The 12,110-nt window shown below is 32.9% G+C and overlaps 2 protein-coding genes across 8 annotated transcripts in view; one reads left to right on the top strand and one right to left on the bottom strand.

The window, feature by feature from the left end:
• On the bottom strand, positions 1-9,706 carry Hip14 (palmitoyltransferase Hip14). Of its 4 annotated transcripts, none has more exons than XM_070303329.1 (10): positions 9,044-9,706; positions 7,273-7,411; positions 6,838-7,037; positions 6,469-6,696; positions 6,095-6,374; positions 5,715-5,915; positions 5,069-5,230; positions 4,841-4,997; positions 4,358-4,602; positions 1-4,238 (listed from the first exon to the last, which is right to left on the bottom strand). In XM_070303329.1, the coding sequence occupies exons 2-10, from the start codon at positions 7,408-7,410 to the stop codon at positions 4,002-4,004; spliced, it is 1,848 nt and encodes a 615-aa protein (XP_070159430.1). In that variant the 5' UTR covers position 7,411; positions 9,044-9,706; the 3' UTR covers positions 1-4,001. The 4 variants fall into 4 exon arrangements, with proteins under 4 accessions (XP_070159430.1, XP_070159429.1, XP_070159432.1 ...); XM_070303328.1 differs by having other exon boundaries at positions 6,095-6,389; XM_070303331.1 differs by having other exon boundaries at positions 2-4,238; positions 6,469-6,678; positions 9,044-9,705.
• The window catches only part of LOC138937264 (1-acylglycerol-3-phosphate O-acyltransferase Pnpla3-like), a 16,384-nt gene continuing 13,513 nt past the window's right edge, over positions 9,240-12,110 (top strand). Inside the window, exons 1-2 of one of the 4 annotated variants that reach the window (XM_070303325.1) lie at positions 9,240-9,595; positions 10,651-10,932. In XM_070303325.1, coding sequence (XP_070159426.1) covers positions 10,773-10,932 — 160 coding nt within the window. In that variant the 5' untranslated portion in view covers positions 9,240-9,595; positions 10,651-10,772. Of the gene's footprint in view, positions 9,596-10,347; positions 10,574-10,650; positions 10,933-12,110 lie in introns of those variants that run through there. The other 3 variants (XM_070303327.1, XM_070303324.1, XM_070303326.1) reach the window with 3 other exon arrangements.

A 12,110-nucleotide genomic window follows, 5' to 3' on the forward strand; every position in this document is an offset into this window, starting at 1 on the left:
AGTTAGACATACTTTATGTGCTGCATACTGTTTTTATTCCTCTCTTGCGGCTATACGACATTGTTTTCTCTAAATGATATACCAAAAATTATTACATCTTTTAATATATGTATATATATATATATAGTTTTCTTTCAAAGTTTTTCTCTAGAGTGAAATAGATACACTTTAGACTCTTATTTACATCAGATAAAGCTTGGAAGTAGAATAGGACAATTATACAGACAGTAAATGACGTATCATCATGTGCGAATACATTGTGTTATAATTCGTTAAAAATTTAACAGCAATTCGAACATTCAATGTATGCGTGTTATACATGTTGTTTTCGTATTATCTCGCAAATCACAATAATGGGAAAGGTGTCGTATGTGAATTACAATTTTATATACCTCGGAATCTTTTTTTTCTTGTATAAGATATATCTCTTAAAATCTTAAAAACTATGAATTATTCTTATAGAGTTTAAAGAAAGGATATATAGAAACGTGCGTACGTGTATTAAATAACATTCATTACGACTCTATATCCTTTGGCTGTAAAAACATCATTTTTTTATCGTTCTGTTTCGCTTGCTTAACAATATATATATATATATATATATATATCGATACTTACGATTTGCGAGACAGGAGAAACAGAGATCGGTATAATTTACTAGAAAAATTGAACAAAAAACGCCAATCCTAGCGTCTCATTTATGCGCGAACTAGGAGAGAGAACAAGATTATTACCATATTCCCATCCCGCTTTCCATATTTGAATTCAGCGAAATTATATCGATCCCGATTTTCAAGTATTATATAGTACATACAGGAAGTTAGGATAATACATCTTACTCAAGACAATTAAACCTTTCGAATGAACGAAATAATCACACAACGCAGTTAACAATATTTTTCTATAAATCTCAGTTGGACTAGATTGTGAAATAAAAAGTATGTAAAAATTGAATTCAGTCCTACGCGAAATAATGTCTTGGATGAACATAATTATCTGATAATATATTGATGTTGTAGTTCAATCAATATATTATATACTCTTTTATACTGTTATATTTTTTTATATAATATTTATACATATATCTCTTTGCTAATAACATTGACATGGAGTACTCGTTTTGTAATAATTGTGTGTGTAATTGCTAGTTCAGGGGTGTATATATATTAAAACTATCTGTATGTTTCAACATTTTGTACACAAGTGTCCCTTATCGTTCTGTACAAGAAGTCGTTGGATGTGAAAACTTATATCAACTATAATATTATAATATGACATAATTGGTAAATCTCGAATCTAGAGTTGAACGTATATGACAATGATTTTGAAGACGCATATTCTTCTAAATCTAAATCATTGAAATAAAACTGATATAATTATTTATAGACGCGTCAAATGAAATGTATAATAATATTTACATACAAATGAGTAGTTATATTAAAATATGGATTTGAAGAAACTTTGTTGTACAATCAGTATTAAAACGCATATGTGATTTCATCATAGCACGTCATCTCATCGTTACGATACGTTCTTAGAACAAAAAAAATTCCGTAACAAACTAAATATGTATGTATTATACTTAAAAAAATCACACAAAGCTATATTATGCAAATACTCAATTTTTGATCGATTCGCTTTCATTTCATGCACTCACAGAAATCAGAATCATGATACCAGAGAGTAATCAAACTCATACAAGAATATAGATTTACATTTTATATCTATTAATATCACATCTTTTTTCTTCTCTTTGATAATTGATTAGATTCTGAAAACTCTTTATAATTTATTTCACGTTTTATAATATAATGCATGATAATGACTTCAATGTTAGCGTCATAAAAAGTCTTGACGATAGCAATATGCAGTCATTATATAGTTAAGTTATTTTCTAAAAGAAAGATAATTTCTGAAATACTTTATGCCAGGTAAAAAATAAAACTAATATACTTTTCTATATCTAAAAAGATTTGTTTTACAATTAAAAGGAATTAAAACTAAATTCAATAACTATTTTACATCACTCTTTCAACAAGGTTTCCATCTCCGTGAGCGCATCTAAAGAAATAATACTTGCAATAATAATAATATTCCATCACTCAAGACTTATTTAAGAAAAATAAAAAAATGTTCTAATATAATATAAAAATTGGATGTTTACTCTATCGTCATCCTCATTATAAAATGCTACCATCGATTTTGGAATGTACAAGCAGTATTATTTCATTATTTTTGCAATAATCTGTACACACAATTTGGAAGAATTATCAGTTCGAAGTGTAAATACTAAATACAATATTCGCACGCGTAAACAGAGCATTTCTTATTAAATAATTTCTTTATTCCGTAACAATATTTTAAACTCACTCTTTGTTTAATATATAAAAAGCGATTTTTGTGACCTAAATTTTTTTGACAAGATATGCTTGATATATATTATATGCTACAACAGTTCCTTAAATAAATATTACAAATAATTTTTGTAATATTGATTTGTGATTGCAAGTATCGTGATCATATCGCATTACCATGATAAAAACTACATTATAGTCATAATAACCGATATAATAATTGATCTCAACAGAAGTTTTGTATTATCGAGTATACGTAAATGCATTTCAAGAAGCATAACATGGCACTTAAGTCAGGTAGAGAGTCTCTTACAAATACGAACAATAGAGTAAACAATGTAAATAACTGTTATGTAGTTTTCACTTTTGGCTATAAATCTACTGCACAGTATTTGATTTTTTTTATGCATTCTAATTTGCATAATTTATACACATTTATAGCGTGATATCATATAGGCCACATTTTTAATGTTTAATTTTTTTGCATCTTATACGATTTTTAATCTTTGCAGTACATTGTGTATACATATATATTTTTTTAATTATATATAATTCTTGTATGAAAAATTTTTATTTATGTTTTACACATGTTATGTGCATTTATTTTTTTAATTACAAATTATTTGAATTTATCAGGATATAGATGCATGGATATAGACATTCCTCAAATGTTCATATAAAAAAAAACCACAAACTTTCAATTATTCCTTCATAAAATAATGGATGAGATAACTGTAACTATGCAATAATTGTACAAATTAAATTACCATACATATATACTTGTAAAAAAAAGAGCGAGCATCAGAGCTTTATACATTTATTCATTGGATATTACATACTTTCAAACTCTAAATACGTTTACTTCTTGAAAAAGATGATTTGATATCTAAATCATCAATTGCTATCCATGGATTATAATATTGAATCCAAATGTGGAATGGTCAGCAAATATCAGTAAATAAACGCGATTTAAGACAAATGATTAATATTTACAATACGCATCTACTATAAAGAGAATTGTTATTTTAATAATTAGATAAAGAATGTTCAAAATATAAAAAGGATGATATAATCTGCAAAACAACCAGTTGAGATAATTATATTAACCCTCCACTGCCAAAATTGTCCAAATTACAGATTAATTTTTTAATTTCCAAATTGAAAAATTATTTCTCCTCTTTATGTATTTTTCTTCATTTATCGGCTATTATAGTTTTAAAATTATAATATAGAAATTCAATCTTTCATATCTTTAAAAATACATCTTATCACTTAATTTGGGCAATAAAGAGGGTTAATTGATGAATTGAAGAAACATTTGTGCAATTCAATTGTTTCATCACTCAACGATATCTTTAAATAGAGCACAGGCATACGCACTTTTTGCAAAATGTAAGTCTTTCACGATATACAAGTCGAGAAATTGTTATTTAACGACTATTGTACAGTAGACCTACTTATAGAACGAAATATCCGTATATATGCGTAATTACTGCCGTATTGGAAAGTCACTTACGTGTTTGCGGCAACTCTTTGGTGACCCGAGAAGTCAGGCATAAATGATATGGTGCATGTGTGGATGTGTGTACAATTAGCTTCTCACGGCTGCCATAACGCAATACTGTTTCGTTTCAATGTTCTTTTATTCTAAACGTACTGAAAGTTATCTTTCTGCGCAAGTAAAGGTAACTTTTCGATGCTTTGCTTGAGATCGAAGCTGTGTAACCAGTCCGAGCTAGGTTTCGCTTTTACCCCGCAGAAGCTAAAATTGCAAAAATCTGCGGCGTTTTGCAGAGCTCCGCGATGGAACGGATTCCCTTGTTTGAAATGTTTGTAACGACCAGCATTCATTCGTTCATTCGTTGTCATTCCCAAGACCATAATCTGTGAAAATAAGTAAAAATAATCATAATAATCATTTTTTGACTATTAAGATGATGGTTCCTTCATTGGTCTTAATTTACTTAAGATGTACATTTTATAAAATTAGAATCGCATTTTACCTGATAACATTGACACGCCAATAGAGTTCCGACCCAGAAAGAATGAAGAGACGTGTTGGCTGCTACCCACATTACCCAAGCGTCGCAGGTAGCTGCGGCTACCAAATAGTTGTCCGCACTATGACCGTTCGTCAAATTTGACCAACATTCAAATTGCCAATACTGTACACTGGCGGATAAAATAACGATGCACAACCCAAGCAAAGATGCAAGAAATCCAAGGAAATACTTGTGATTATGTGCACCTGCAAATGATGCAATTAGTCTATTGTTTAGCATTATGTATTTTATTTTTTCTCGTGTGTGTGTATAATTTATTAATCTTCACACAATGAAATGAAGAGAACAGACAGAATAAAATGGATAAGAAGAAAAGTGAAAAAAGATGTACAACTTGCTATCAAAATAAAAAGAAAAAATAAATAATAATAAAACAATATAGAGAAAACTGAAAAGATTATCATGATGTTGGTATTTATTTACCAATGCAGTTGTTAACCCATGGACAATGATGATCGAATCGCGCTACACAACGGTCGCATGTGGAACAATGTTTAGATCTCATCGGTCTTCTGACTAAACAGCTACTACAGAACCATTGTGGCTCGAAACCACCGGATTCGGCCAATTCGATTATCGTCTGCAGATGAAGACTCATTTAATTTTTCATGCACATTGAATAGTTTTGCAAATAGAAATAATAAAAAGTACATTTAATTTGTCCTCGTGAGTGGCCGTGATGATTCCGGGATCACCTCGCCAAGACTGTAGGAAGCATATCCAGAGAGGAACAGAACCGCCGACCAATAATAACCATAAATACCACGCTGCATGGACACCGAGCCAAAATATCCATGTAACATATATCCACATCTAAAAAAAAAAATATATATATATATATACAATCCATAATTAAAATCTGTATATAATAAATTGCACAAAAATTTGTACTAAAACATGCATAAATATGTTCCAACAAAATATATCACACATAGAATGCAGGTATATCTATAAATTATAAATGATAAAATACTAACAACTTGTAAGCAATTATTGCGCTTCTTAATGTGTGTTATCTTATTTAAATGTATTATTATCTTGCTCAAATATTAATAATAATTATATATTGTATCAAATAAAATATAATTTATATTTAAGTATTAGTTGAAGTTTCTCATTATATTATTAATATAATTTTATTTTAAATTTATATTATTTGTATTTGTATTTTACACATTACATCATACTATCTTATCTCCTTATCAGCATGTTACTTATCATGCTTAGCAGCTTATCAGAAACTAATCGTACATAAATGTCCTCGGTTTATCTAGAACATATCGCATGATCAACTCACCTTGGTTGCCAAATAAATCGACATTGGTAATATGTGGAACAGCCGTTCGTCGAACACGAAATGGTTCATTAGATACACCGCTATATAAAGGGTGATAAAGGCACCTAGTTTTAGTAAATAATCCCATCCGATCTGTAGAATCATGCCGATCACATAAAATGCTATAAATGGCGTACTGACCATGCAATACCAACGGACTCTCTACAAGAAAAAATGAATAATGAGATAATGCACTTATATATAAAAAAAACTGAAAAGTGTATCTACTTTATTCTGCAGTTAACTCTACAGTTAACAGTAAGAAAATATCCTCAACTAAGAGATCACTTTTATTCCAAGCTTATATATATTGTAACATACTTATGGCACATTATCCTTACCTTATCTCTACACCATGTTCTCGTACGACCTTGCTTTTCTTTAATCTCCTGACTAATTTTGTGGCCTAGCCACGCGGCGCCGATGTGCGGGCCCAGCAGCGTCAACGGGGTCTCGTTTTGGAAATTGGGCAAATCTAACGAAGCCCCGTGTTGCACTAGAGTAGATATCGCCGTGTTATTTTTCGCTATAATGGCCCAATGCAGCGCCGTGTTACCGTGCAGATTGTCGGTGAGTGAATGCGACGCACCTAGAGTCAACAGCAGTCGCGTTGGATCTAAGCTGTAAAAGGAAAGACTTTAAAGTAACCAATAAAGCGTTTTTCTATTAAAGAAACAGCATTGCTTGTATCGTAATAACACAGTACTCTATGTACCTGTTGACTTTGTAAGCACTCCACATAAGAGGTGTCATAGCGCTTCTATCCGGCATATTCGGATTCACGCCTTTCGCTACCAGATAAGCGACAATGGCTGTGTGACCAAATTGAGCTGCCAGATGTATGCATGAGAAACCTTCGGAGTCCCTCAAGGTTGGATCAGCACCTGCTCTCATCAATATGACGACTGTAGAAAGATGACCCTGCCTAGAAGCACAATTAGAACTAACTTTGTTTTATTTAAATTTTTTAGACATTTATATTACAAAAAAATAAAGATTATGGTTTATTTCTAAAATCTTCTATTATTCTCGTTTAAATCAATTTATTAAATAACATGAACAAAATGTTTGTCAAAGTACTCACCTTGTAGCCCAATGCAATGGCGTAGAAGCCAATTCGCCACCAACTGCATCAACTACAGCTCCCTTTGCAATAAGATACTTAACTATATCTTTTCGATTGTTTATGGCAGCCCAGTGGAGCAGCGTTACGGTTTCCGAATCTGGCTCATTCACGTCTGCACCAGCTTCCACCAATTCTGTCACTCGATCCAATGCTCCATACTACAAAGACATTATCCTACTTAGTTTTAAATAAAAAAACTAATCATACACTTTGATCATGCACATGATTAGTTTAAAATTGAAAAACTCATTTCCGTTAAATCCACAGTTCAAAAAAATACATTAAAGTATAACATACTTATTTCTATATTTGTATAATACAATTTCAATTATTTTTTAAAATGAATTTAGAATAGTTTGAAGATAAGCTCTTTAATTTAATCGCTGAAATTACCTGCGTGGCTCTAATAATATCGAAAGAACTACAATCTTGCGCAGCAGGTCGTGCTGGTTCCTGATGAAGATTGCTGGGATCATCGGGCTCACCAGTGCCCTCACCCTGGCAGGCAGTCTGCATCTGCAGTGCGTACATCCTACAACCAACAAAAGAATATCAAAATATGTTTCTTAAGCAATTTCAAATTTTTTACTTTATTTAAAGCAGATTGTAATAACAAAATGATAAACATTAATCTAATAATGTATATATTGTATTTATTAAATTTTATTATCATTTTCTTTCTAGATTATAATTCTAATGATAATATATAAATTGCTAATGTATGGCAAAAAGAACTAATCTATCGTGTGTTGATACAATAATGGGACCATTCTTTTATCATTCGCAATTGTTTTGCATAATTATAACAAGCAAGAAAACCTGCTTCAGAGTTTAAAAGCTCCTACGTATATTTATTTTGAATTAAAAGACCAACATTTCTCATCTCGTTTATTCATTCTGATTCTGAATTTCCTTGAGACGAGCAGCATATCAACACGCGATTTCGTATTCGAGTCAGTAATAAGAGAGAACTATGCCGTGATGTGTATAAATTGTGCTAAATCATGCGTTGTTGTCCAGAATACAATAGGTGTGACGCTTTCCAGCTAAATTTTTTTATAGTTTCTATATATATATATTTATGTCTTAAAAGAGGGAGGAAACAGTGAATGTGCAATAAGATACTTTCTACTTAAATTAAAAAGTAAGTATGTATCCAGATATGACAGAGAAAACTTTTATTACTTGTAGCAGCACTTTTTTATATATTATATATTAGCATTATTTATATATTATAAATTGTATTGATTTAGATTTTTAGATATAAAATTCATATCTACGTTTTCTTTAACATTAGTTAAAGTTAGCTAAAACTTGAGTGACTCTCTTGACTAAATAGAAAATTAATTAAAATTAAGATAATTTTATTATGTTTGATGTGAATTTTTATATATATTACTCCACCCACGAATAGATCAAATTTTTTTTCAAATAAATAATATTTAATGATCTTTATTATAATTAATAAATTCTTTGCTAAGTATAACACAAATCACTAAGAGAGTATCTGTGTCAATTGATTTAATAAATTTAATTATATATAAATCTGATCATTTTTTAATTTTTTTAAAAAGAGATTATCTCTCTCTCTCTCTCTCTCTCTCTCCCTTTCTCGAGTTTTGATATTTTTTCTTCTGCAAGCGCAACATAAATTCCATGTACAATATAGCAATTTTGTTTATTTTATCGCGATCTTGTTTACTTTAATGCACTATATCTGAATAACAAGAAATTATATTAATGTCTTTTCTCATTAATTAAAATCATCAATTACAAATTCCATTTCAAACTAAATTAATCCAAGGATACTAATTAATTACACATCATATACTACGAAATTAACAAGAAATTTACTAACTAATTCTCTTTCTACGCATTTTCACTGAAGAAAATCAGGAGTCTATCAGGTACAAGGTACACCTATTCCTTTCTTTTCGTTATTTCGACATTAAAAGGGTTGACGCAACGCGACTCACCCTTGGGAATATGTCTTTCTACCGACAGAGACAGAGAAAGAGAAAGAGAGAGAAATCGAAAAGCATTCGCCGTCCACGCTGATCGATCTTCGGAGTGCGCACAAAAATAAATCGTTTTATATATACGTAGGTATAAATACTAGATACAAAAAAAAAAAAAAAGAAAAAAAAAGGCTAGACCGTCTCACCTTGCGTTTATGCGTAGCTAATGCATATAGTAACGTAAACGACGACGGCATGAACGACCCTTAGTCGGGGACGCGAGGGGTTAGTTTCCAAGGACCAGCGGTTCTCGTGCACGAGGGAGTGGGGCGCCGGCATATCGCACACGCGCGCACACACGTACGACGATACGCGAGGACTGAGCCGCCGCCGGGGTTGACCTTACGCGCGGCACCGTCGTAAGGCTCCTCTCCGCGACAATCGTGCGTTTTTTAATTCGCGACGCGACGAACGAGCGTACCGATCCCGTTCCTCTCGACCACCGGACAACTAGACAGCGTCGCGAGCAGCGCCGTCGAGTATATGTATATGTCTCAGTTTTTCGGTTCGCCGCGACGCACAAGTCGAAGCCGCCCCGTCGTCATCGTCTTCCAGTGTTTGTCGGTGTTGGTCGCGTTTATTTTACACGACACGGATATATCCCATTACCTCGATATCGACCAAACGCACGACGTCGTCCGGTCGGCAATGTTTGACGTAAAACTCGGCGGATCAGGAACATCGCGGAGACACCTGGCGTAAGCAGATTACAGTAACCTTACTACGCGGGGGTAACAGCAAAAGACGGATCGATTAGAATATTTAGAGAAAGCTATAAACGCGGAATAATAATGCTTCAGCGCACAAGACGCGGTAAGGTTACGAAACAACGCGGAGTGACTCGCGATGAAATAAATAAGAAAAAAGCCGCGACCTTTTTTACCATCCGAGAGATATAACGCCATCTTGCGTGCACGAGAAGTACTAGAAAGTGTCAATTATTACGCCTCGGTCGATTCGTTATATTCGAATGAAACAAGACATCAAAATTCGTGTACTTGTTGAATGATTGTCGATTTAAAGTGTTATGTGAGATTATGCATGATAAATATTAATATTATATTAATATATACATATACGTATATACGTAAATATTATATATAATATATTTATATAGTGAGACTATGCTTTGTTTTTAATTAATAGTATATGCTTTATGAAGCATCAGATATGCGTCACGCCAAAAGCGTGATCATAGATTTGTTATCTACTTTATTATCTATTATATATTATATATAATATAATAGAAATCTGTGGGCGTGACAAACGAACCACACCACCGACGCTGACCAGTCGCGCGATGAACGTCACGTGTGAATGCTTACGTCACTCATAGAATGTTATCGCTGCTGGCGTCGATGTGTTTCCGCGTCTGTATATATGTCGTCCATGTATGTGTGTGCGTGCGTGCGTGCGTGTGTGTGTGTGTGTCTGTTCCTCTCTTCGTTTTTCGCGCACAGCGCGCACGGGATTTTAATCAGGAACAAACAGCTGTTCTGTTGCCCGTACGTCAGAATACGGTCAATCATCATAGCACGTGCATCGCTCTCGCAAGCGACGATATAAATAACGAGGACACTGTGTGATATACGAGATATATATACGTGGCGCAGAATTTAAACATCAAAGAAACATTCTTTTTCACGCCCGTCGAACGGAAGTGACGGACGAGTCAGGTTTCCGATTTCTTTTTCGCATTTCGCTTTGTTTACATCGCGTGATTCGTCGTAACGTGTAGTAAAATCTATCGTAGACGGCGATTCTTGGCGATGAGAGGATCGAGAAGACAGGTAGGATAAATCGACACGAGGGACAGCGGACAGCATCGACGCCGTTATTAGGATATAGAATAACGAGGACCAAGAGGACGACGACATGAATCTATCGTTCGCTGGCTGCGGCTTCCTCGGCATTTACCACGTCGGTGTGGCGGTCTGTTTCAAAAAGTACGCGCCACATTTGCTGCTGAATAAAATAAGCGGCGCGTCCGCGGGTGCTATCGCCGCGTGTTCCTTGCTTTGCGACCTGCCTCTCGGTGAGTGAATTCCGTCTTTTTCTCCTGTTCGATGACGTAAAGTTTATATATATATATATATATATATATATATATATATAATTTTACTGAGAGAAGCCACGTGTAGAAATTAGCAGGTAAAATTGAAGACCTACGCTGATATTACCTGTTCGATCTCTTTTTCTTTTTTATCGTGATTTTTTTTTTTTTTACGCGAGTTCGGCCAAATTGATTTGCCTGAGGCTGATCTGTCAAAATAAAATAATTTATAAATAATAATTTAGAAGTTTAAGTCCAATGTGGTACGCTTACGTCAATATTATTTTCATTTCATATATATTACATGTATATCTTTATTCGCGCTTATTAGCTTATTTAAAACAAATTTTTTTTTTTTTTTTTTTTTTTGTATTAGGTTTAACGGAAAGTTCGCGCCGTTTTTTTTCGGTCTTCATCTGTTAGCAAAAAACGGCACGAACTTTCCATTCAACCCAATAGATCCTTTTTTGGGATACTTGGTATACTTTTTATTGTCCGATGATTTTTCAATTTACAGACTTACATTGTTCGATCCCTTTTGCTTTACAAAATTGTAAGTAATATTGTGGTATCTTTTTGGGGGAATTTCTTCTTTCGGATATCTCTTTGACATTTCTATTAGTCATCTTCTTTCTTTTACAAGAATATCAAAGTATCCATTGTTTCCTTTTTCGCTTGTAACATATGGCACACGTGTTTCTTTCTTCTTTCTCAGCTAGAAACTCAAATATTTTTCTCTATTTATATCGCATTTTCTGCAGAAATCATTAAAAATTACTGTAGCTGCGATCTGTTATTTCGCATCAGAAAATGAAATACTTTAAGAAGATTCAAGCCCCTTTCCAATATTTACCATTTGACGAGATATTAAAAGATATTTTCCTGATAATTGAGCTTTTTACATTTGAAAAATTAATAATACTTGTAAATATTATACTATAGTAAGAGACTTACCGAAGGAGAGAAATATAAAATGCATTTGAAAAAGCGCAAAATTATTTAACGAGTCAATTATATGCAGACATTAATATCGAATAATTTCATAATTATCTGAACAATGCGCGTGCGCATGCTGGGAATTACATCAAATTGCATGTTATTTTACAATGAGAGAGTTAGTGAAATGGACGAATGAATTTATTATTCCGATAATATTCAAC

This window comes from Polyergus mexicanus, unplaced genomic scaffold (genome assembly GCF_030449975.1).
Source record: "Polyergus mexicanus isolate NDT 795.1 unplaced genomic scaffold, iyPolMexi1.0 SCAF_10, whole genome shotgun sequence".
Lineage (NCBI taxonomy): Eukaryota > Metazoa > Arthropoda > Insecta > Hymenoptera > Formicidae > Polyergus > Polyergus mexicanus.